Source organism: Grammomys surdaster, unplaced genomic scaffold (assembly GCF_004785775.1).
Source record: "Grammomys surdaster isolate TR1022 unplaced genomic scaffold, NIH_TR_1.0 125984, whole genome shotgun sequence".
NCBI classification, from domain to species: Eukaryota; Metazoa; Chordata; class Mammalia; order Rodentia; family Muridae; genus Grammomys; species Grammomys surdaster.
This window is the reverse complement of record NW_021620800.1, coordinates 1,565,918-1,587,200: the sequence shown is the minus strand read 5'-3', so window position 1 is coordinate 1,587,200 and position 21,283 is coordinate 1,565,918. Positions and strand designations below refer to the sequence as shown.

The following is a 21,283-nucleotide window of genomic DNA, read 5'->3' as shown; positions in this document are numbered from 1 at the left end:
ACAGATAAAAGAGAAGTGCCCCTTTCTCAAAACTGGGTTGTGGTTCCCACCCGAGATCACATGTTGCCTCCCTTGCAGTTCAGCTCAGAAATTGTGGCGCTCGGAACAAAATGTAAATTTGACAGCAGTATAGGAAGGATGCTGATGGAATTGGGGTGTGGGGAGTAGCTCTATGGTTTAAAAAGAATCATTTCCATTCTCTTAAACTTTATTTTTCTGATATGAAACTCACCTGGAGCAAATCTCCTCACCTATTGAATTCTACAAATGAGACATCCCCCTCTTCTAATCTCTCTCTCTCTCTCTCTCTCTCTCTCTCTCTCTCTCTCTCTCAAATCAGCCTAGCAATTACATGTGCCATCTTCCTGTCACCCTATATAGTCACCCTTGGCCTTTTGGAACCAACTTGTAAAAGGTTTTGTCATGTAGCCGTGGCTGATGGCCTGGAACTCACTAGGTAGACCAGGCTAGCCTTAAGACCACCCTGCTGCCTCTTCCTCCCCAGAGCAGGAATTGCAAGTGCACGGGATACACCCTATGTCCACTTTAGATCCTGACAGGAAAAAGAAATCACCCTCCTGAACCCCTTTCTCCCTTAACTTGAAGCTGTTGCTCACGCAGAGTTGGTCACACCACAGCATAGATTAGACCGCCAAGGTGTAGAATACCCAGAGGTTGGAAAAATAGTACCTAGTGTCCCATTACGCAGGTGTGTTCCCCATGCTCTGTGCCTCCCGAAGGGTTGGGGGGTTCTTCTAGAACTCCCATCTGCTGAGCCCTGCCGTCCACCTGCTCAGGAATGCCTGCTGGGTTTCCATCCCCAGTACAAGGCCTCCAAAAAGACAGAATCCCTGTAGGATACCCGTGGAGCCTGTGCTGAGAAAATATTGACAAAGTAGTCTAAAGAGCAAACACTTTGACATTTGTAAGGTCCACCAGCAGGTCTTGTATATATTTATACAGCAGGAGTGAGCTCCGAATACCAATTTTCCTGAACCTGTTCTGATATAATTCCACACGGTGGTGTATGCAGGTGGGAGGGAGGCTAAGCATGTGGGGGACAGGGCCTGTGGTGGCTGGTAGCACTCCCCATCTTTGGTCCCTGTTCAGAATACTTCAGGCCCCTGTCCTTGGTACGAAGCTTACCCTGGGCTTTTTTTTCCTTTTCTTTAAAGAGCTACTTTTCTAGGAAGAAGAAAAGAAGGAGAGAAAAAAAAAACCCGCAATCTTTGGTTTTAATTTATTATAATTGACGAACTTTTTTTTTTTAAACCAGGTGAAAATCTTATTGATGTTTTTGTACTTTATATTTATTAAAGACTGAGCCTCAAAAATGTAATGAGTAAAAAAAAAAAACTGCTTGCTTAATTTAAATTGTGAGTCTGTCTGTTAAGGAATGCATTAGAGGTAGGAGAAGCATAAGACATATTAATTGACAGACAGGAACTGCTGTCTCTGAGGTTGATACAAGTAATTTATTACTTTAGAAGTGAATGCCACCTCCAGAATGTGCTTCATTAATTTCAAATTTAGTTTTAATTTCAAGCTGTTGCCCCTTGAGAAGAATAAGGTGGCAAATTATGTTTGAAGAGCAGAATTTTTTTTTTTTTTGCTCCGAAGAAACATCACATTTTAACTATTTAATTTTACAAATAAATGTACCCATCTCATTTGCCACCTTCCCAAGAGTCAAGAACGTATTCTAGGTACGATCCACACTTATTTATTAACGTTCTTTTTTTTCTTTCTTTCTTTCTCTCCTCTTCTTCTTTGTTCTCATCTGTGATCATGGCAGCCTATGTTTCCGATGAGTTAAAGGCAGCTGCCTTGGTAGAAGATGACATAGAACCGGAAGGGCAAGCAGCTGATGGAGAACCCTCAGCCAAATACATGTGTCCAGAGAAGGAACTCAATAAGGCCTGCCCTAGCTACCAGAACTCACCAGCCGCTGAGTTTTCCAGCCATGAAATGGACAGCGAATCTCACATCAGTGAGACCAGTGACCGGATGGCTGACTTTGAAAGTAGTTCCATCAAGAATGAAGAGGAGACCAAGGAGGTCCAGGTGCCCCTGGAAGACACCACTGTGTCGGATAGCCTGGAGCAGATGAAGGCTGTGTACAACAACTTCCTGTCTAATTCCTATTGGTCCAACCTCAACCTGAACCTGCACCAGCCCTCCTCTGAGAACAATGGCGGTGGCAGCAGCAGCAGCAGCAGTAGCAGCAGCAGCAGCTGTGGCAGCGGGAGCTTTGACTGGCACCAGAGTGCCATGGCGAAGACCCTACAGCAGGTGTCCCAGAACCGAATGCTACCTGAGCCCAGCCTGTTCAGCACCGTGCAGCTGTACCGCCAGAGCAGCAAGCTGTATGGCTCCATCTTCACCGGGGCCAGCAAGTTCCGTTGCAAAGACTGTAGCGCCGCCTATGACACCCTGGTAGAGCTGACGGTGCACATGAATGAGACTGGTCACTATCGCGATGACAACCACGAGACCGACAACAACAACCCCAAGCGCTGGTCCAAGCCTCGCAAACGGTCTTTGTTGGAGATGGAGGGGAAGGAGGATGCTCAGAAGGTGCTAAAGTGCATGTACTGTGGCCACTCCTTTGAGTCCCTCCAAGACCTGAGTGTCCATATGATCAAAACTAAACACTACCAAAAAGTGCCTCTCAAGGAACCTGTCACACCCGTTGCAGCCAAAATCATCCCTGCTGCTCGGAAGAAACCCTCTCTGGAGCTGGAGCTGCCTAGCTCCCCTGATTCCACAGGTGGAACCCCTAAAGCCACCCTGTCTGATGCCAGCGATGCTCTGCAGAAGAACTCCAACCCTTACATCACACCAAATAACCGGTACGGCCACCAGAATGGGGCCAGCTATGCGTGGCACTTCGAGGCCCGAAAGTCTCAGATCCTCAAGTGCATGGAGTGCGGCAGCTCCCACGACACTCTCCAGGAGCTCACGGCACACATGATGGTCACCGGCCACTTTATCAAGGTCACAAACTCAGCCATGAAGAAGGGGAAGCCCATCATGGAGACGCCGGTCACGCCCACCATCACCACCACCTTGCTGGATGAGAAGGTGCAGTCTGTGCCACTGGCAGCCACCACGTTCACGTCTCCCTCCAGTACACCGGCGAGTGTCTCCCCGAAGCTGACCGTGGAGATCAAAAAGGAAGTAGACAAGGAGAAAGCGGTCCTGGATGAGAAACCCAAGGAGAAAGAGAAGACCAGTGAGGAGGAGGAGAAATATGACATTTCTTCCAAGTACCACTACTTGACTGAAAACGACTTAGAAGAGAGCCCTAAAGGGGGACTAGATATCCTTAAATCCCTGGAGAACACAGTAACATCTGCCATCAACAAGGCTCAGAATGGCACTCCCAGCTGGGGCGGCTATCCCAGCATCCACGCTGCCTACCAGCTCCCCAACATGATGAAGTTGTCTCTGGGTTCCTCGGGGAAGAGCACACCCCTGAAACCTATGTTTGGCAACAGCGAGATTGTGTCTCCCACAAAAACCCAGACCCTGGTCTCTCCCCCCAGCAGCCAGACCTCCCCCATGCCCAAGACAAACTTTCACGCTATGGAGGAACTGGTGAAAAAAGTCACTGAGAAAGTTGCCAAAGTTGAGGAGAAAATGAAAGAGCCCGAGGGCAAGCTGTCACCACCCAAGCGGGCCACACCGTCCCCATGCAGCAGCGAGCAGAGCGAGCCCATTAAGATGGAGGCCTCCAGTGACGGTGGCTTCAAAAGCCAGGAGAACAGCCCCAGCCCACCAAGAGATGTGTGCAAGGAGGTGAGCCCCTCCGCAGAGCCGGTGGAGAATGGCAAGGAGCTGGTGAAGCCCCTGAGCGGAGGACTCAGTGGCAGCACAGCCATTATCACGGACCACCCACCAGAGCAGCCTTTTGTGAACCCCCTGAGTGCCCTGCAGTCAGTCATGAACATCCACCTGGGCAAGGCCGCCAAGCCCTCCCTGCCTGCACTGGACCCCATGAGCATGCTATTTAAGATGAGCAACAGTCTGGCTGAGAAGGCAGCTGTGGCCACCCCACCACCCCTTCAGGCCAAGAAGGCGGAGCATCTGGACCGTTATTTCTACCACATCAACAATGACCAGCCCATAGACTTGACAAAAGGAAAGAGTGACAAAGTTTGCTCTTTAGGTTCAGGGCTTTTGTCCCCCACGTCCACATCCCCAGCAACTTCCTCATCTACAGTGACAACGGCAAAGACATCCGCCGTCGTATCATTCATGTCAAACTCGCCGCTGCGCGAGAATGCCTTGTCAGATATATCCGATATGTTGAAGAACTTGACAGAGAGCCACACGTCAAAATCCTCCACTCCTTCCAGCATCTCTGAGAAGTCTGACATTGACGGGGCCACCTTGGAAGAGGCCGAGGAGTCGACTCCGGCTCAGAAGAGGAAAGGCCGCCAGTCAAACTGGAATCCTCAGCACCTGCTAATCCTGCAGGCACAGTTTGCAGCTAGCCTCCGGCAGACATCAGAAGGGAAGTACATCATGTCAGATCTGAGCCCCCAGGAGCGCATGCATATCTCTAGATTCACCGGCCTCTCCATGACCACCATCAGCCATTGGCTGGCCAATGTGAAATACCAACTTCGAAGGACAGGTGGAACAAAGTTCCTGAAGAACTTGGACACTGGACATCCTGTGTTCTTTTGTAACGACTGTGCATCACAAATCAGGACTCCTTCCACGTACATCAGTCACCTAGAGTCACATCTGGGCTTCCGGCTACGGGACTTATCAAAACTGTCCACCGAACAGATTAACAATCAAATAGCACAAACCAAGTCGCCATCAGAAAAACTGGTGACATCCTCCCCGGAGGAGGACCTGGGGACCACCTATCAGTGCAAGCTTTGTAATCGGACCTTTGCGAGCAAGCATGCTGTTAAACTTCACCTTAGCAAAACCCACGGGAAATCGCCAGAAGACCACCTCCTGTTCGTTTCTGAGCTGGAGAAACAGTAGCGTTTGCTCCAGAGCGGAAATGACTGGAGGAAAAATGCTGAAGGCACCTTAAAGCCCCTCTGTCTTGTTGTTGGCACATGTTCTTATGTTCACTGCAAAGGATCGTCTGGGCTGGACTGTTTGGTATAACTGTACAGTGTTTCATAGAGAGGTGCATATTATCAGCTGTTGTTACTGGTAAAATAACGAAGGTTAAAACGCAGTGCTAAGTGTTTGGAACTTTGTGTAAATGGAATTTAATTGTGAGCATCCCCTCGATGCTTCGAGCTGCATGCATTAACAGACGGTTTAATTAAGCATTTATAAGGAAACCAGGCACACTTTTTCCATGAGACTTGGGTGTGCTGGCATTTCCCACCCTTTCATCTTTAGCCCTCTGAGTACTACGAAGCACTTTTGCATTAATTTGGTTAATAAAAAAAAAGATAATAATAAAACAAAATAATAATGAAGAATAATAATGTATGAAACTCTGTTTTTAAACTCCTTACCAGCTTAGTTATAAGGAATATTAGGAACCTCCATTTATGCAGGGGTATGACACGCCTTGAAATTTAAAAGAATATTATTTTCACATTGAAACATAGATGTATATATTGTATAGATTTCAAACTCTTATGGGAAATGTGACTGGTTAAATGACCCTTCCTTTCTTGCATTTATAACAAGTGTTTTATGTACCTGCTATACTCTGGGCACAAGCCTTGCCTCTGTATAGTGTATATTTCCTTATCTTTTTCTTTTTTTTTAAGGTTTATGTTTTTTTTTTACATGCAAACGTTGTAAATTATACAGAAAATACCACAGATAGCATTTATAAAATATACAGAAGCATTATCTCAAAGCAAGGTATGATGTTTGTTTTGCTATACGGCACATCTATATTGATAGAGGGTTCATGTTTAAATTATACATATTTATTAGCAATCTATTATCATTTGTTTTGAAGCCAGGAAATCCATCCCTGGCAGGCATCATAACTATTTTGCACATGGTTCTTAAAGGTATTTATTAGAAATTAAAGGATGCTCAAAGTAAACTCAGTGCTCAAAGGGTTAAGTCTATTCGAAAAGGAAAAAAAAAAAGATTAAAAAAAAAAACAACTTGTACTGTATTTCCTGAACATTGATAAAGCCTTTAAAATGTTTGTACTGTAATCCTTTGCTTAAAAGTCGTGAGGCGTTCTGTGGGACAACTTCCTTCACTTATTTATAAGCCCTCTCGGTTGCTAGTTCATAATGTGGGATTTTTCTTTCTTTCTTTCTTGTTTTTCTTTTCTTTCTGGTTTTTTTTTTTAATTTCAATCAGTAACTTTGTTTTGTTCCTCCTAATTATTCTCCCAAGATCCCACACTGCAGTTTTATCTTTAGGCTTATGAAAGGTAACCCGTGGTTACCAGCTCTCCAAGCCATTCTGGTCTCCATTTCTGGCAGTTAATTTGCAGAAATAACTGACAGCTGACACCATATGAGAACCTATGTATAAAATATTGGCATGTAAACACCACAGACACCGTGACACACTCTGTGCCCTGTTTTGTTGTTGACGATGGCACACCATGATGTGACTCTTCATATAACCCTTTTTTTCTACGGCAGCATTAAAATTGTCTTTTTGCTATAATTTTGTGTTGCGTTCACAATTATGTCTGAGATGTGCTACGACTAACGAGCACATTAAAATTAAATTGTATGCGATCTGTTTATGACTGACTTGGTTGCTGTGTCTGCCAGGTGCTGGCAGTTGGAGGCTGCGCGTAAATCAGGGGAGTTTTAGTGAACTTTGGTGTTTATAAAGAAATCGAGGAGGCTTGCATAGCATTCCCCTCAGAAATAAAAATTGGAAAGAAGTCAGAGACGCACATGAGGCTAGAACCCCTGTGGGCAAGGAATGTCACAATAATGTCTCCACTGTCAGACCCTCAATCGGGTCACACGGGATACCTCTCCTGGGTGGCTCTAGTCTCCTTTCTGGATGCCCTATAGTGTTCCTGGGCTGAAGGATCTTTAGAAGGTTCTGCACATGATGGCTCATTCTTGGCAACTTAAGGTTTTCAAAGCAGAAAGCAGAGAGGACCCAGGTGTTCAGACTTGGGGGTCATCTTTTCTTCCCAAATTGAAGCAACCAGAGATAACCAGGTGGGGAGGGATTGGGAGGAGACTGAACCCATCCCTGGTGGGTGTGGGGTCGGGGGTGGGGGGTGGGGTAAGGGAAAGGAGTAGGAAGGAAGCATTTATATGATAATCACAAGCTTTTATTGGCCCTGGCAAATCACTCCAACAAAATGCTGAGAACATCATGTAAAACTGTAAAATACCTTTATTACTATATTCAAACTAGTCTTGCAGTTAGGCAGAATTGGAGCTCCTAACCTAGAATTATACAAATGAGAGATGTGATACACCCATGTAATACATAAAACACCTCAACTCGAAGGAAGAAAAGATACTCTTTTATTAAAAATTTAAATTAAGCCCTTTCAAAAATGTTCGGCAACACGCCTACGGGTTTTTCCCTCTCCCCACCCCTTTTTGTCAAGACAAGTCCAAATGTGCCATCTACTCTGTTTCCTCAGTAATCCATCTCTCTCTCTCTGTGATTTGGAAAGAACTCTGCTGGAGTTTAAAATGGTTGTCTGGCAGATAGTGACATGGGGGCTCTACTCCAGCCTTGTGACTTGGGCACACAGGTAAGGCACAGCCTCAGAAGAATTGTTGGCCTCTGGGTTCAAGGTCTGCCCTGCTCTGCCTCCAGCATGGCCAGCCCAGGTCTCTTAAGGTCCTCTACCTGGAGGAAGCTGAGGGACATGTATATTCTACCAAGATACCTGCTACTGTCCTAGAACCTGGCTCAGGAGACAGAGACCCCGCCCCCCCCCTTGCTGTGCCTTCTGCATCTTTGCATCCTGAAGCCCAGATTTCCACTCTTGAATTTTTCACAGGTTAAATATAGCATCGGTTTATTAGAATCCAAAGTCCTGCATCTAACAGATTAAACTGACAACACTCTCGTCATCACCAGGGCCCATGTGGCTTGAAGGGAGAGGGGATTTGTGTGAGTGATGGTGGAGCCCCCCTCTTCACAGTTGAGAAGGACCCAACACTCTGAGAAATCCTCCTTACCCTCCCCCAGGATTATTACCAGGGCTGTTCAATTTGGGGGGAGACATGGAGATGGATAGCCAAGGTGGGGAGTGAGTTACACACTCAGTTGTGCCTTGGACTCAGCCTCCTGGTACTAATGGAAATCCTAAATTAATTCTACCTCCAGGGAAGTATTAGTAAGGAGAGCTATTGAATGCAAACCTTTTTGCGAAAAGAGAGTCTTCTTAGCATCAGGAGGTGGGCCACTTTCCCCCAAAACCACCAAACCCTTGCCTGGCAACAGGGTAGACAACATGCAAGAAGACTTTCAGATCATAGCCCGTGACCATGCAAAGGGAGTACCAGGTCTACTGTTGACCACAAAGTCTATGGCTGATGTGAACAGAGGAGAGTAAATGGTGAGATTGGTGTCCAAAGAGGCCTGCACAAGTGGCTCTTGGAAGAACAGTGGATTCACAGAGGGAGGGGGCTTTAATCACAGGTGCACAGGTGACCCTGACCTCACCCGCCCAAGCTCAGCTCACTGGAGTCCTATGGTATATCTTCCAGCCATCACATTTACGCAGTATCTTAAAATAACATTTGTGATAAATGTGCAATTTAACTAATTTATGGTGCTATGATGTGCTCAGGGCTACATGCAAGATGAAAATCTTAAATGGAGCTTGAACAGCTCAATTCACAACAAGAAATCAATATGCCACATCTTAGCTATTCGCCACAGTCAACATTTAGCAAAAATATCAAGGATGTATCTTTTAAATTTGAGGCAGCAAGAATTCTATAATTAAACAAAATCTTACACAAAAATTTGAGAGGGTTGATGGTGAGCACCTCACCTCCCTGGTAGCTCCATTCAATTTTCATTCTGCAAAAGAAATATGTATGTATATATATATATATATATACATATATACATATATACATATATATATGTATATATATACATATATATGTATGTATGTATGTATGTGTACACACACACACACACACACACACATAGAGGACGGTGCTTCTCCCCAGGGTGTCCTGAATTCAGAAGGAGGCCAGTCTGCAGGGAGATCAGGCCAGAGCCTTTGCATCCCAGAGAGGAGTCCTTTTCAGAGCCAGATCGCTGCACGTTGGTAGGCTTCACTGCCCCTAGCCTCTGCAAGTCTACGTATGGCAAGATATATAGAAATTAACAAGGCCTGTTAGCTGCCCAGCTCCACCTTGAGGGAACCTTTGTGAAGACAGAAGACACAGGAGTGGAAGGAAAACAAGGCTACCCTCAGCAGACTGAGTGCTCCAGAAACTTCCCAGTTACCTAATACAAAATAATATCATAATAATACATGATTTTATTTTATTTTTTTAGAATTCATCTGTATAATTCAGTCACAGGAACACTATAATGGCGCTTTATTCTGTTGACTATTTAGAGCAGAAACAACAGTGTTATAGGAAGCAATCATAAGAATAAAAACAGCAAACCCCAACACCACACTCTTTAATAATAAATACTTTAAGTTTAAAATAATAGCCATTATCCTTTCAGCTAATGGAGAAATTACCATTTTCACTGCACTGAAGAGGTATTCTTCTGTTAATAGAAACACTAAGCTCCTTTCTCCCTAGGGATTTATTAGGAAGTACTTGTACTCTTTGGCAAAGGCAACCTGGAAGTGCACACTTCTTTGGAGCATGTGCATCACTGGACACCTCAAGGCCTCCAGGAGATCTGAGAAAACGTCAAACAGAAAGATGCTCAGAACGCCATGCAGTCCCTGCCTTTGCCAGGCACTGCTGGTCTTATGCAAAACATGGGATGACTAGTTTTTATTCACTGGGGGTGGGGTGGGGTGGGGGGTAGGCAGCCAGGCACTGCTCCATCCCTTTCTGGAAAATACCAGCCTCTCCATGTCGATTGTTGAGTCAGGGCAGAATAGTCATTAAGTGCTGATTTTGTTTGCAAGGGGTTGCTAATCTCCCTATTGCCATGTTGAGTTCCTCAAACCCACAGGGGAATCTTCTTGCCTTTTTCCATTCCATTTATTTTATCCCTATGAATTTGACAGGACACACACACACACACACACACACACACACACACGACTCAGAGCAAGAAAACCCTGTATGAGTAGGCTCTGAGTTACAAAGGCAACCATCCCAAAGTATTTTCCATTTGGAGACCATGTTTTCCACCTTGCCAAGACAATGGACGTGCCAAATCGTTGGTTAGCTGCCTGACAGTTCATGATGGTTGAGTCAGTCCCAGACAGCCCAAGGCTGACTCAGCCTAGTGACAGCACTGGATATCAGGGGGAGGCTTTAGTTAAAACCGCTCCCAGAGGCTAGGAATTGGGGGACCCATGCCCCACCTCTATCCCAAGAATCCAAGTACTTCCAAAATTAAAATCTAATAGTAGATCAAAAGAACTACCTCTCGCCAACCTTTGTATAATGCCGTGAATTAATATATTAATAAATCACCCATAATGGCCAACAAGGTGACCCCTCTACAATGTTAAGATCCACACTTAGCTCAGTGGAGTTAGGTAGGCCCCATTGTCATTTACCATCTAAGTTTTCAGTGTCACCAGACAGCAGATGATAGCTATATGATGAGTATTCAAGTAAAAATGAAATAAAATCGCAAGAGTGAGTTCTTACAGTATACCAGCCATTTGGATATCACAGCTCTAGAACGAGGGGACCTTGCCATCTACCATTATCGACAAGGTGTTTTTTTTTAAAAAGCCAGTCCTCTTGCGTATTAGTGACAAAAGTGTGTTTCCGGTCCCTGAGTATTTCTAAGAATCTTTTGCCAAAATGGGTACGTGTCATATTCTCACATGCTAATATTACTGATCGAAGCCAAGGACACACACAATTTACCCTGAGCATAAGCAGAAGTGCCAGGCATTGGTGTCTGCAATCTTTGCCCATCCCCTCTCTGCCACCCACCCCCAAGAGTATATCAGTTAGCCTGCAAATTCCAAAGCCTATGGATGTAATAGGATAACCATGGCCTTGCTCTGTCCTTACTTAGATGGGGATGAATAAGGCTATATCAGAGCTGGAGACTCAGGCATGGGAGCCCTCTCCTGTCTGCAGATCTCACCAGCCTCTGGCATCCTTCCTTTGTAGCCCTGGGCAGCAGTAAAATGGCTAGTCTTTTCTCTTCAAAACTAAAATATGGTCGGGGATGCAGTGTAATGGTGGGCCCTTTGCAAAGCAAGCACAATATCCTGGGTTCCAGCCCCAGTAGCACACAAACAAATAAGAAAAAAATTTTTTTTAAAGGTGCGCTTTTAAATTTGGGAGCCATGTTTTTAAAAATTACTGCATTTCAACACTTTACTTCTACTTTCTCCCCCCATAGCAAGATCCCTGGGACACATTTATGACCATCATAATTGTGAATTAGAGATCTCCCAGGCCAACTGAAATGAAATTACGAGACGCTGAAATCTGGTTTAATTGGAGCATTTATGGAGAAAAAGAAGTCCTAATGGCTGTGTCCTGTCTTTGTGACTATTCCATTCACATCTCTACCTGTGTCCACAGCTGATACTGAAGGAGCTTGGGTCAAGAGAGCCAGAGAGGTACAGAGGGAGAATGAGATAGGTGTGTCAGGAAGGAGCCATTTCTTAGTGTAAAAAAAAAAATGGAGGTACAGTCGCTGGAGTTCCGCCTCAGTGACCATGAAACCGAGTCGGCAGAAGCTGAAGGACCGGGTTCCTGAAAGCCTCATCAGGGCTTGTCATCGCTCTAATGAATATCATTTAAATTGCTTTGTATATTGGTGGAGTTTGGATGTCGATTTAATTTGTGCATGTGTTTGAATTCTTCTGCTTGGCTAGGCTAACTGAGAAGCAGGCGTCTAATGAAAACTGAGCCGGTGACAGTGTGATGCGCTCCAACCCAGTCAAATGAGTTTGAAGGGCTGCCGTGACAGCCCTCAGAAAGAAGTAGATGAGGCTGCTGAAGGAGAAAGGAGGTTCTCTCCTGCAGGGCCCACAGAACTGGGCAGAGCTGATGCTGGTCATGGCTGAGATGGCTAGAGATGGCACAAGCTTGTGCCATCTTGTCTCTGCTCGGACCTGGGTCTGTACAGCTGGGTTCTTGTGGATGGATGCTCTGCTCTTGTGATGAAATGTCACGTGGACTGAATAGCACAGGGTAATGGCTAGATGTGATTGCTCATCTTTCCAGGAGAGTCTATGGCTAGAGTTCCCACTAAAGAAGAGAAGATGGGCTTTCAATCATCTGTGCCCCGAAAAGCAAAGCCCTCCCCTACATTCTAATCTGTCTGGAACCTGGAATATTGAGACATCATGTCCTAAGCCTTTCCTTTTACTCTTGCCTTTCCTCATCCTTCCCTTCCTGTCGTACACTCACTTTGTTCCCTATGTATTCCCAGCTATCCTGGGATAAGAATCCAGGTTCTGCATCCCATAGGGATCGTTGGTTCTGGAGATGTAGTGAAAAGCACTGGGCCAGGGTTTGCTGAGTCCTATAAGGTCAGCTAGGCTTCTGTTTGCAAAATCATTGGAAATATAACTCCTAAGCATAAATCCAACCTTCTAATCCCCACCTCTAAGGGATTTCTCTGTTGTTATTGTTGTTGGAGAGGATATTTCTATGTAGCCCAAGTTAGCCTTGAACTCATGTACTCCGGGTTGGCCAGGAACTTCTGATCCTCCTCTTTAAGCCTCCAAGGTACTGGGATGACAGGCATGTGTGGCTGAGCCTCTTTTATGGAAGAGGCTTGATTTGGGCCTCTCTGTTTCCATATGAGAATAAGTATCATGGGGTATCTTTGGGTATCCAGGGGTTCTAGCTTCTTCACAGGCTCCCTGGTACCACGGGTTCTTCATTTCAGGAAGTAGCACATCCATGGACTGGCCCAAGCCCAAGGGATGGGGGCCTATGAGACTTAGTAGGCGAGGGAGATCAACACAATTTCCCTTCCCACATACACGTTGACCCCGCCTCTTCCTCTTTCCCTTATAGTCCTCTCAGATACTGCCAGTACTCACATAGTCAAGCTCTGAATATGACTTAAAAAAAAAAAGTTAACAAAAATACTCTGGAATCTTGGCTTCCTCTACTTGCTCAATCCTGTCATCACCGTAAGACCCTGCTGCAAAAACAAAAAGAACTTTGGAAAGCTGGAAAAGAGGCGTATTCATTCCCTAAGAGGAACAGTGCTAGATACGAGTTGGGTGTAGAGAATGTAGCATAGGTCGAGAGTGGAAGGAATTCTGGGAAAGGCTCTGGGGTAAAATGGAGGAGCATAAACCTTCGAATTCCCTGAGAAGGAACTTCAGGATCCTGCAGTTCTGTAGGGAGCTTTGTCACAATGGTCTGTTTGGCATTAGCTGTGGGTGATTCCAGAAGGAGGTTCATGGTTTCATCCTGAGAGAAGTCTGAGGAACTTCTGTGAGCCCAAGACGTCGGGGACACTATGAGGTCTATATCTCAGGATGATGCTGAGCCCTCCTGTCATACTGAGGGCATTCTAACCAAGGATTGGCACCCAGAACCAGAAAGAAAATGAACTAAGATGGCCCTGGTCTCAAATGAGCATGAAGTCAGCTTGAGAGTGGAGTAGGGACCAAGTCCTAAGCAAACAACTGTTGTAATATTTTTAAAATCTCAGTTAGGGGTTTCCACCCCTCCCCCTTAGATCATTCAGTTCCCAGATAAAAGACAGGAAACCTTTATATTTATGATAAGCCATTAGAATACAAGAACCAGGCAGATAGCTACCCTCTAAACTATTTATCTACTTCCCTATCAATAACTCTAAGTTATAACTTACTGTATTCCATCTGGGTCACTTGTAACTCCAATTAGCCAGCCCTCACGGCCATGTTTTCATGACTCACCTACCCCATAATATCCTCTCTTTCTATCTCTTCTTGTTACCTTGTGATATTCCTCAGACCCCAAACCCAGGAACCGAAACCTCACCTGCCTCTCTTCTGCCCAGCTATAGGCTGTAGACAACTTTAGTCAACCAGTAGTTTTAAGTTAAGAAACGAGATCACATAGCATCACTTGGTGTATGTGAGGATTCTTTCGTCTTTGAGGCAACCAGGATTTAGCATTACATTTAGCAATCCAATGTATTTAGCATTACAAGAGACTGAACCTCAACAGTTCCCCATTTTTGTCTACATAAAAAGGCTTTCTCTTATAATAATAAACAACATATAATAGGAACAAACTGAGTAGGAAACAGAGATTACTAGGGTCAAGCCATGATTGGGAGCCTTTTGGGTGGGAAAGGCCCTGAGATAAATTATGAAGGATGGGGAAAATCAGAGACTTTAGTCAGAGGGGACATCAGAGAACTCACTCTCTCCTTGGTAGGAACAGCAAGCAGGCTGGCTCACTCAGTCTTCTGCCTGGCTGTGCTCAGAGATGATGGAACCAATGGTCACAGCCTGTCACATTACAAGGATCATTTTGTGGATTTTCTACAAGCTGTTACTGTGGTCCTTTTAGTGAAGGCTATTAGCTCTTTTATTCTGCCCTGGTATCACACACCTGATTTGTTTTGCTTTGTTTTGTAAGTAGTCCACACTGACGTCAAACTCATAATCCTCCTGCCTCAGCTCCCAAGTGCTGGGATTACAGGCATATGCCAGTACTCCCAGATCACTAGGGTTTTGTTTTGTTTTCTGGAATTTTAGTGTCACAGAGTAAATATCCTTTCAAAGCATACATTTGGGGTAAGTTTATCAGGAACTTATGTATATGATATGAAGTGTCCCACAAAAGGGGCATATGTTGAGGACTCCAACTGGAAGACCCAATCATCGTGAAGTAATTGGATCCTGAAGGCTCTGATGTAATCAATGGTTAGATAGTGTGCTAGCATGAAGGCAGGGGCTACTTGGGGAAGCAGGTCACCGTGGGTCCTTAGAAGCCTTGTCTTGGCTTCTTCCTGACTCGCTTGTTTGCACTTGGCCACCATGAGATGAGGAGCCACAGCCTCTGGAGCCACACATGGTTCCTATTCTGTGCTCAACTTACTCTTGTGTTGAGGTGACAAAATATGAAACAGAAGGGATTTTCAATAGGAAAGATTTTTTTTCTTAGCTCACAGTTTTAGGTGCTCAGTCTGTCAGAGCATGGAAGGCAGAGCTGAGTGCCTCCATCTTGGGAATGGGAGCTCAAGGTGGCAGCTGTTCGCATGGTGGGGGGCTGAGGAGAAAGAATGGTCAGAACACATGGCTTGGCTTTAACCATCAAAGCCCATCCCTAGTGACCCAGGCCAGATGCTACTTCCTCAGGGTTCCACTGTCTGTCAAAATAGTGTCTTACCAGGGGACGACTATATAAAACATGAACCTGGAGGGGACATCTGAGATTCAAGCCATAACAGATTGTTATGTTTATTCCAGAGCTAACTAATAGATCCAGCTAGTCATGTACTAAAACTGAACACATGAGCAAAATTAAACTTCCTACCTTTGAACCTGTTTGTCTTAGGGCGTGGAAAGAATATAAGAGCCAGAGATTATGGATGGTCACAAGGAAGTGGGGTCTGCTGGACACAGCAGGTCAGTTGCACATATGAACCGCACACCAATTGTCACAGCATGTATAAGGCCTGAGCAGGCTCAGGTCAGACAAAATCACCGTAGCCACGGAGAGTGGAGGTAGGCAAGTTCCAATCCTAGCTGAGGACTTATTAGCAGCTGAGAGCTCCTGAGAGAGGGAGTCAGTTTTCCTCGGGTGTGTAGCTCCTGGTGGGTTGACTGCCTTCCGGTGAAGTTTCTGTAAGTAAGTGCCTTACAGATTGCACTTGATTTTTAAAAATTATACCTAGTTGGGTGGGTCAAGGGAATGGATCTGGGTGGAATGTTAGGGAGAAGTGAATATGATCAAAATGTATGTATGAAAATTTCAAAGAACTAATAAAATTAGGGGGAAAAAAGGTTCGCTTCATAGGTTTTCATAGCGACAAAACACTAAGAAACACATATGCGGATCTGGCCATATTTTTCTTACGGCTATGGGGCCAGGGTTTGGACTTCCCAAATCATTCACAGGCCTTAGTGGTGGATATCAGGATATATTCACAAGCTCTCTGCTGCCTTCTAGAACTTGAAAGCCACCGACACTGGGTTCTTTCCAGACTCAGGGGACCTAGAGATACTCAGCAAGATGCTGTGAGCCAATGCTGGGTTATAAGCCAAAAAGGGAATTTTGTTTCATACAACTGAAGTCCTGAAAGAAGGGGCTTTGGCCACAACTGGCCCCAACAACAACAACTTTTGTTGGGTTGGAACTGACAACAACAACTTACAGGTGTGACTAGGGATTGTTCTCATCCTGGCCTGTTTTTCTCCCGTGATTCTCTGCTTTCCCTTGGAGGTTTGCTGTACACTTTTAATTTATTTTCTCTAGTAACTATTATTCTTCTTTGGTCATCAGCTTTGAAAGGAAAAGAACTTGGAGGCACAATGCAGAGGTTAGAGCCCTGGATAAGGTTCTTCTCGTCCAGGACTAGACCTGGTTCTCATTCTAGACCAACCATACTGACTCTGATCTCAGCTTGGTTCCACATGCTTCTAGGCCCAACAGACTTCTGCCCAAGCTCAGGTTCACACACTACAACAAAGGATCAAGGACTGATGCAAAGAGTCCCTTGTCCAATGCATGGTCTCAGTTCTCAAGTCAGGGGATTGCTCATATTACTTAATATGCGTAAACCTGGTTAAATGTCCACAGTTTTCCAGGAGTCAGTAGGGAGAATTGTAATCAGACGGCTCAGTATAGACTCACCACAGACCCCAAGAACAAGTCCTCCTGATGAACCAGCTACAGTCTCCTCTTTGGGCCAGACACACCCTAGAGTGGCTAATACTGAGCTTACACACACACACACACACACACACACACACACACACACCCCACAGCACACCTACCTATAATTGCATCTGAATGAACATCATAAGGCCAGCATCCTAGGGACATAACTCCTGTCTTTTCTGTCACTACTCCCAAGACCCTGACAAGGCTGAAAATTACATACACCTGAAAAGAGGACCCTCCACCTCTGTCTTTCTGACAACTGATCTGAACAGAGACTTTTTATCTGGTGGGCTTGAAAATGTGGTCTGTGGACTGACTATGACCTGTGGCTGTGTTTAGTCAGAACCATACAGTTGAACAAAACAAATTTAACTCATTGCTAGACTTGGAGAACTGAGAGATTTCATACAACAGCCAGATTCCTGGCATGTCTAGATGCCACCTATGCAACAGGTAGTGGCTGGAATGGCATAGTAGTTGCCTACATTAGACCAGACACCAGCTCTCTGGGTGGCTGTGGTCTCTTCTGTTCCCGGTTAATCTTGTAGGTTGGACTCCTGCCAGAAGTGAAATCTCGGAAGTGGGCTGGGGAGAAGGAAGTCAGTGACCCGAAAGCCTCGGTAAGGGGGGAAGAAAGTGACAGGGACAAGTTAACTTCCCTTGCAGTTTGAAGCAAGCCATCGGCATGGAGATATAGCTCAAGGTAGCATGACTATGGGTTCCATCACCAGGACACACACACACACACACACGCTATGACAAAAATGAGGATGAGGAAAGATGAGGAAAGACATAGAGGATGGTAAAGATGAGACAAAGAGGAAGAGGAGGAAGAGGAGGAGAGGAGGAAGATGAAGAGGAGGAAGAAGAGGAGGAAGAAGAAGAGGAGGAAGAGGAGGAAGAGGAGGAGAAGGAAGCAGAAGAGTAGGAGGAGGAGGAGGAAGAGGAAGTTCCAGGAGTAATACAAGGTTGAGGCCAGCTTGGGCTATTCAGAGAGACCCTGTGTGGAAGATAGAGTGCCAGGATAGGCAATGGAACTCAGTACCCTGGAAATCTGCAGGATGATATGGGGGAAATCTCTAAGGGGTCCCATTGTAAGGTGACTCATAGATGTCTCTACCAATTGTTGTCACTAGTTGAGCACTGCCTACCTAGCATAGGGGTGGAATAGGCTCCCACAACTGGTGGGACTTAGATAGAGAGCCTTTGAATACACAGTAATTATGGCAGTGAAGGGGTACAAGGTGAGTGCTACCCACCACTTGGCGTTAAGCTGCGTGTGTTAGCGCTCTTGGGCTTGTGGCACCAACGAAGTGCCAGACAGAGCAACTTAAAGGATGAAGGTATGTTCTGGTTCACAGTTCCAAGGGATATTATTCACCACAGCAGCAAAGCCTCACAGTTCTAAGGGATATCATCCGCCATAGTGGCAAAGGTGTGGCAGAGGGAGCTAGCTGGTGACACCGTACTTACAGTCAGGGAGCAGAGAGCAGATAAATGCTATGCTCAGTCTGCTTTCTCCTTTCTTGTACAGTCCAGGACTCCAGCCCCTGGGATGACTTTATCCATGTTTAGGGTGGGTCCTCCTACCTCCTACCTAAAGACGCCCTCAGGAACATCCCCAGAGACTTGTTTCCAAGGTGATGATACTAATCTCCACAAAACCGAGAATCAAGATTAAGTACCACAAAGCCCAAGCTTGAGTTTCACCCAGTGTTGTGGCTGGATTTATTCAAGGTGTTCTTGTTGTTGTGATGGGAGAGGTCTCAGGGAGTTGTGACTCTTCTGGGATGACGCTCCCTGTCAGCAGCAGAGCTGAGCCTGGAGCGGCTGTCTCCCCCTCCTGAGGTTTTCTTCTAACCCTGTGCTGTTCTGAGGAAACTAAGGGCCTGCATGCCTCGCTCATCCATTTTATTTTATTTAGTTATTTAATTATTTACTTATTTATGTGTTTATTACCCATCTAGTTCCAGAGATAACTTAGGGCTTTTGTACAGCTCATTAATTGCCTCATTGCTGGCTAGAAACAGGAAGACTAGCTGAGAGGGGCGGGAAATACATTGACTGGGAGGATCCGCAAGAACTGGGAGACATAGGAACCTGGCAGCTGGCTATAGACATCAACGCCTCCAGTCTCTTGGTCTCACAAAAGGATTCCATGTTAGAAATGGCTCCATGCAGGAAGCCCCTCCCACTGTCCCTCCCACACTCAGCACGGTACTACACATTTTTGCCCTGACCAGTGAAGGCTTTGTATATTTCCTAGTTTCTCATGGTTGCTGCTGCAGGTAGTAATGGGAATTAGGGTTTGAGGGTGGGAGCATCAAATGAATGGGGTTCTCTAGACCCTCCAATATTGTTATCGTTCGTGTATGACCACGCCTCCATTTCCCGCAAGACCCCCTCCCCCATTAGTTCCATGTATAAACGGGTAGGTCGTTCCTCCACGAGGATAACTTGTAAACTTGCCCCAGAATCAGCGTGGATTATAACAGAATCAAGGCAGCTTCAATTGTCGCGAGAATCCAGAGGTGAGCATCCATCCCGGCCCTGCCGAGAGAGAGGGCATTGGAGGATGCAATGTTGCGACATGCAGGTGCCAGAGTTCTAGATTCTTCTAGAACTTCACAGCACCTTCCAGTGCCACCCAGGCTTCCCAGTTCTGCTCACCGAAGGCATCGTACCAGCACTGCAATCAGTGTGCCCAGAGGAATGGACAAAGGAGGTCACAGGATATTAATTTAATTTGGATTCTTCTTTCTGGAAGCCCTGCCTGGCAGCCAGCTCTCCCAACACCCACATGTCCGCAGCCCAACTGCTACGTCCATCAGGTCTTGTCCAAGTTAACTATTCATTTTATGTATTTTAATTTGTGCCGAACATTTATTTGGCTTAAGTTTCCTTTTCGGGGGTTGGAATGTGCCTTCCACACGCAGGCAGAGATGATCTGCTTGAGTTTCGTCAGAAGGAGTTTAGTTTACAAAGATAGTAACTGAGCTATTAAAACCAACAACCCCTTTTAAAGCAAACAGACCATTAAAATATAGGAACGGTTTATGGCATAAATAAAATTGAGGATACAGATTATTTAAAGATAAGATTTTTCAAGAAACAGGGATAAAAAAACACTTAAATAATTTCTCCACGGTATTTTTTTTTTACAAAGTGAACTTAAAAATGCAAATGTAAAATTAAAAAAAAAAACCCACGAGAGAGAAATACATTAAAAAACCTATCTTACTAGGAGAGACATCCGAAAACGGCTTGGCTAGAATATTTGATAAGTACATGATTTCTAAGGGGTAAAAGTGGAGAGGGTGACGGAAACTCTTTGAATTCATAAACGCCAGCATTTACTCAGCTCGTAAAGCTACATTGTGGAAAAAGCAGGGCTTCTAGATCATCCACCCAAGCTGACTGACAGATACAATAATTCCGTCCATTAGGCCAACCCATTGTCTTCTTTTCGGCACAGAAGTGCTGTACTCGGAGGTAGGTTTCCACTTCTATGCATATTTTAAGGGTTATTTGGCAACACGAGTGAAGCTAAAAGTAGCCTCTTAATCTAATTAATTGACATTTCTGAATCTTGCTTTCACAACAACACATGGTTTCGTGTTCTGGGTTTTAGCACTTGTCAAGCTTTTTTGGAGAATGTTTTGGTCAGAATGACAAGATAATTTGTGACTGAGGCTCCAAGCTCGAGAAGTGTTTAAGGCTATAATGATTTATTATCATCACAGAATAACAAAATTTACAAAGTGTCTCATCAGAATTTTTGAAATAAGTTTGCCACCACAGGAGAAAGCGGTGGAGCTGGGGGGTGGGCTGGGTCGGGAGATGAGGAGGGCTCAGAGTTCATATACAAAGCCAGCCTTGACGGATTGGCTGAAATCTCCTCTATTAAAATGTATCTCTGCGTGTTCCTTGGGAGGAGCCACGGTGCAGGGCAGGAGGGTGAGATGTGATGGAGGGGAATGGAGGGAAGACCCAGCCTTCTCCCACCCCCCCAACCCCCAGTCCTTTGTACGCAGGAAATCCGAGTCCCCAGCTCCACTTAGAACATATATGTGGCCACAGTCAATGATGAATTGCTACATTTTGGCAACGGTCAGAGCGAAAGTAGTCACACTATCTATAGAAACTTTGAGATGGAGAACACTTGGAGTGTGCTACTGAAAATGCAAGAAACACATTTCTGAGAGGATGGAATAATATCACTGAGTGACAGTAAATTAACATGCTGACATTTGCAGACTTTGAGAGCATTGCCATAAAAAGAAGTAATACAACATGACTAATTTGGACTTCTTCTTTATTTCTTTCCTGGGAGAGACAGCAGTGGCCCTCCCAGG

The 21,283-nt window shown here is 45.3% G+C and overlaps 1 protein-coding gene across 1 annotated transcript in view; it reads left to right on the top strand.

The window, feature by feature from the left end:
• Nucleotides 1-6,630, top strand: part of Tshz3 (teashirt zinc finger homeobox 3) — a 74,252-nt gene extending 67,622 nt beyond the window's left edge. Inside the window, exon 2 of the mRNA XM_028754164.1 lies at nucleotides 1,796-6,630. Within this exon, the coding sequence (XP_028609997.1) occupies nucleotides 1,796-5,007 (3,212 nt within the window). The 3' untranslated portion in view covers nucleotides 5,008-6,630. The remainder of the gene's footprint in view (nucleotides 1-1,795) is intronic.
• The last annotated feature ends 14,653 nt before the right edge of the window (nucleotides 6,631-21,283 follow it).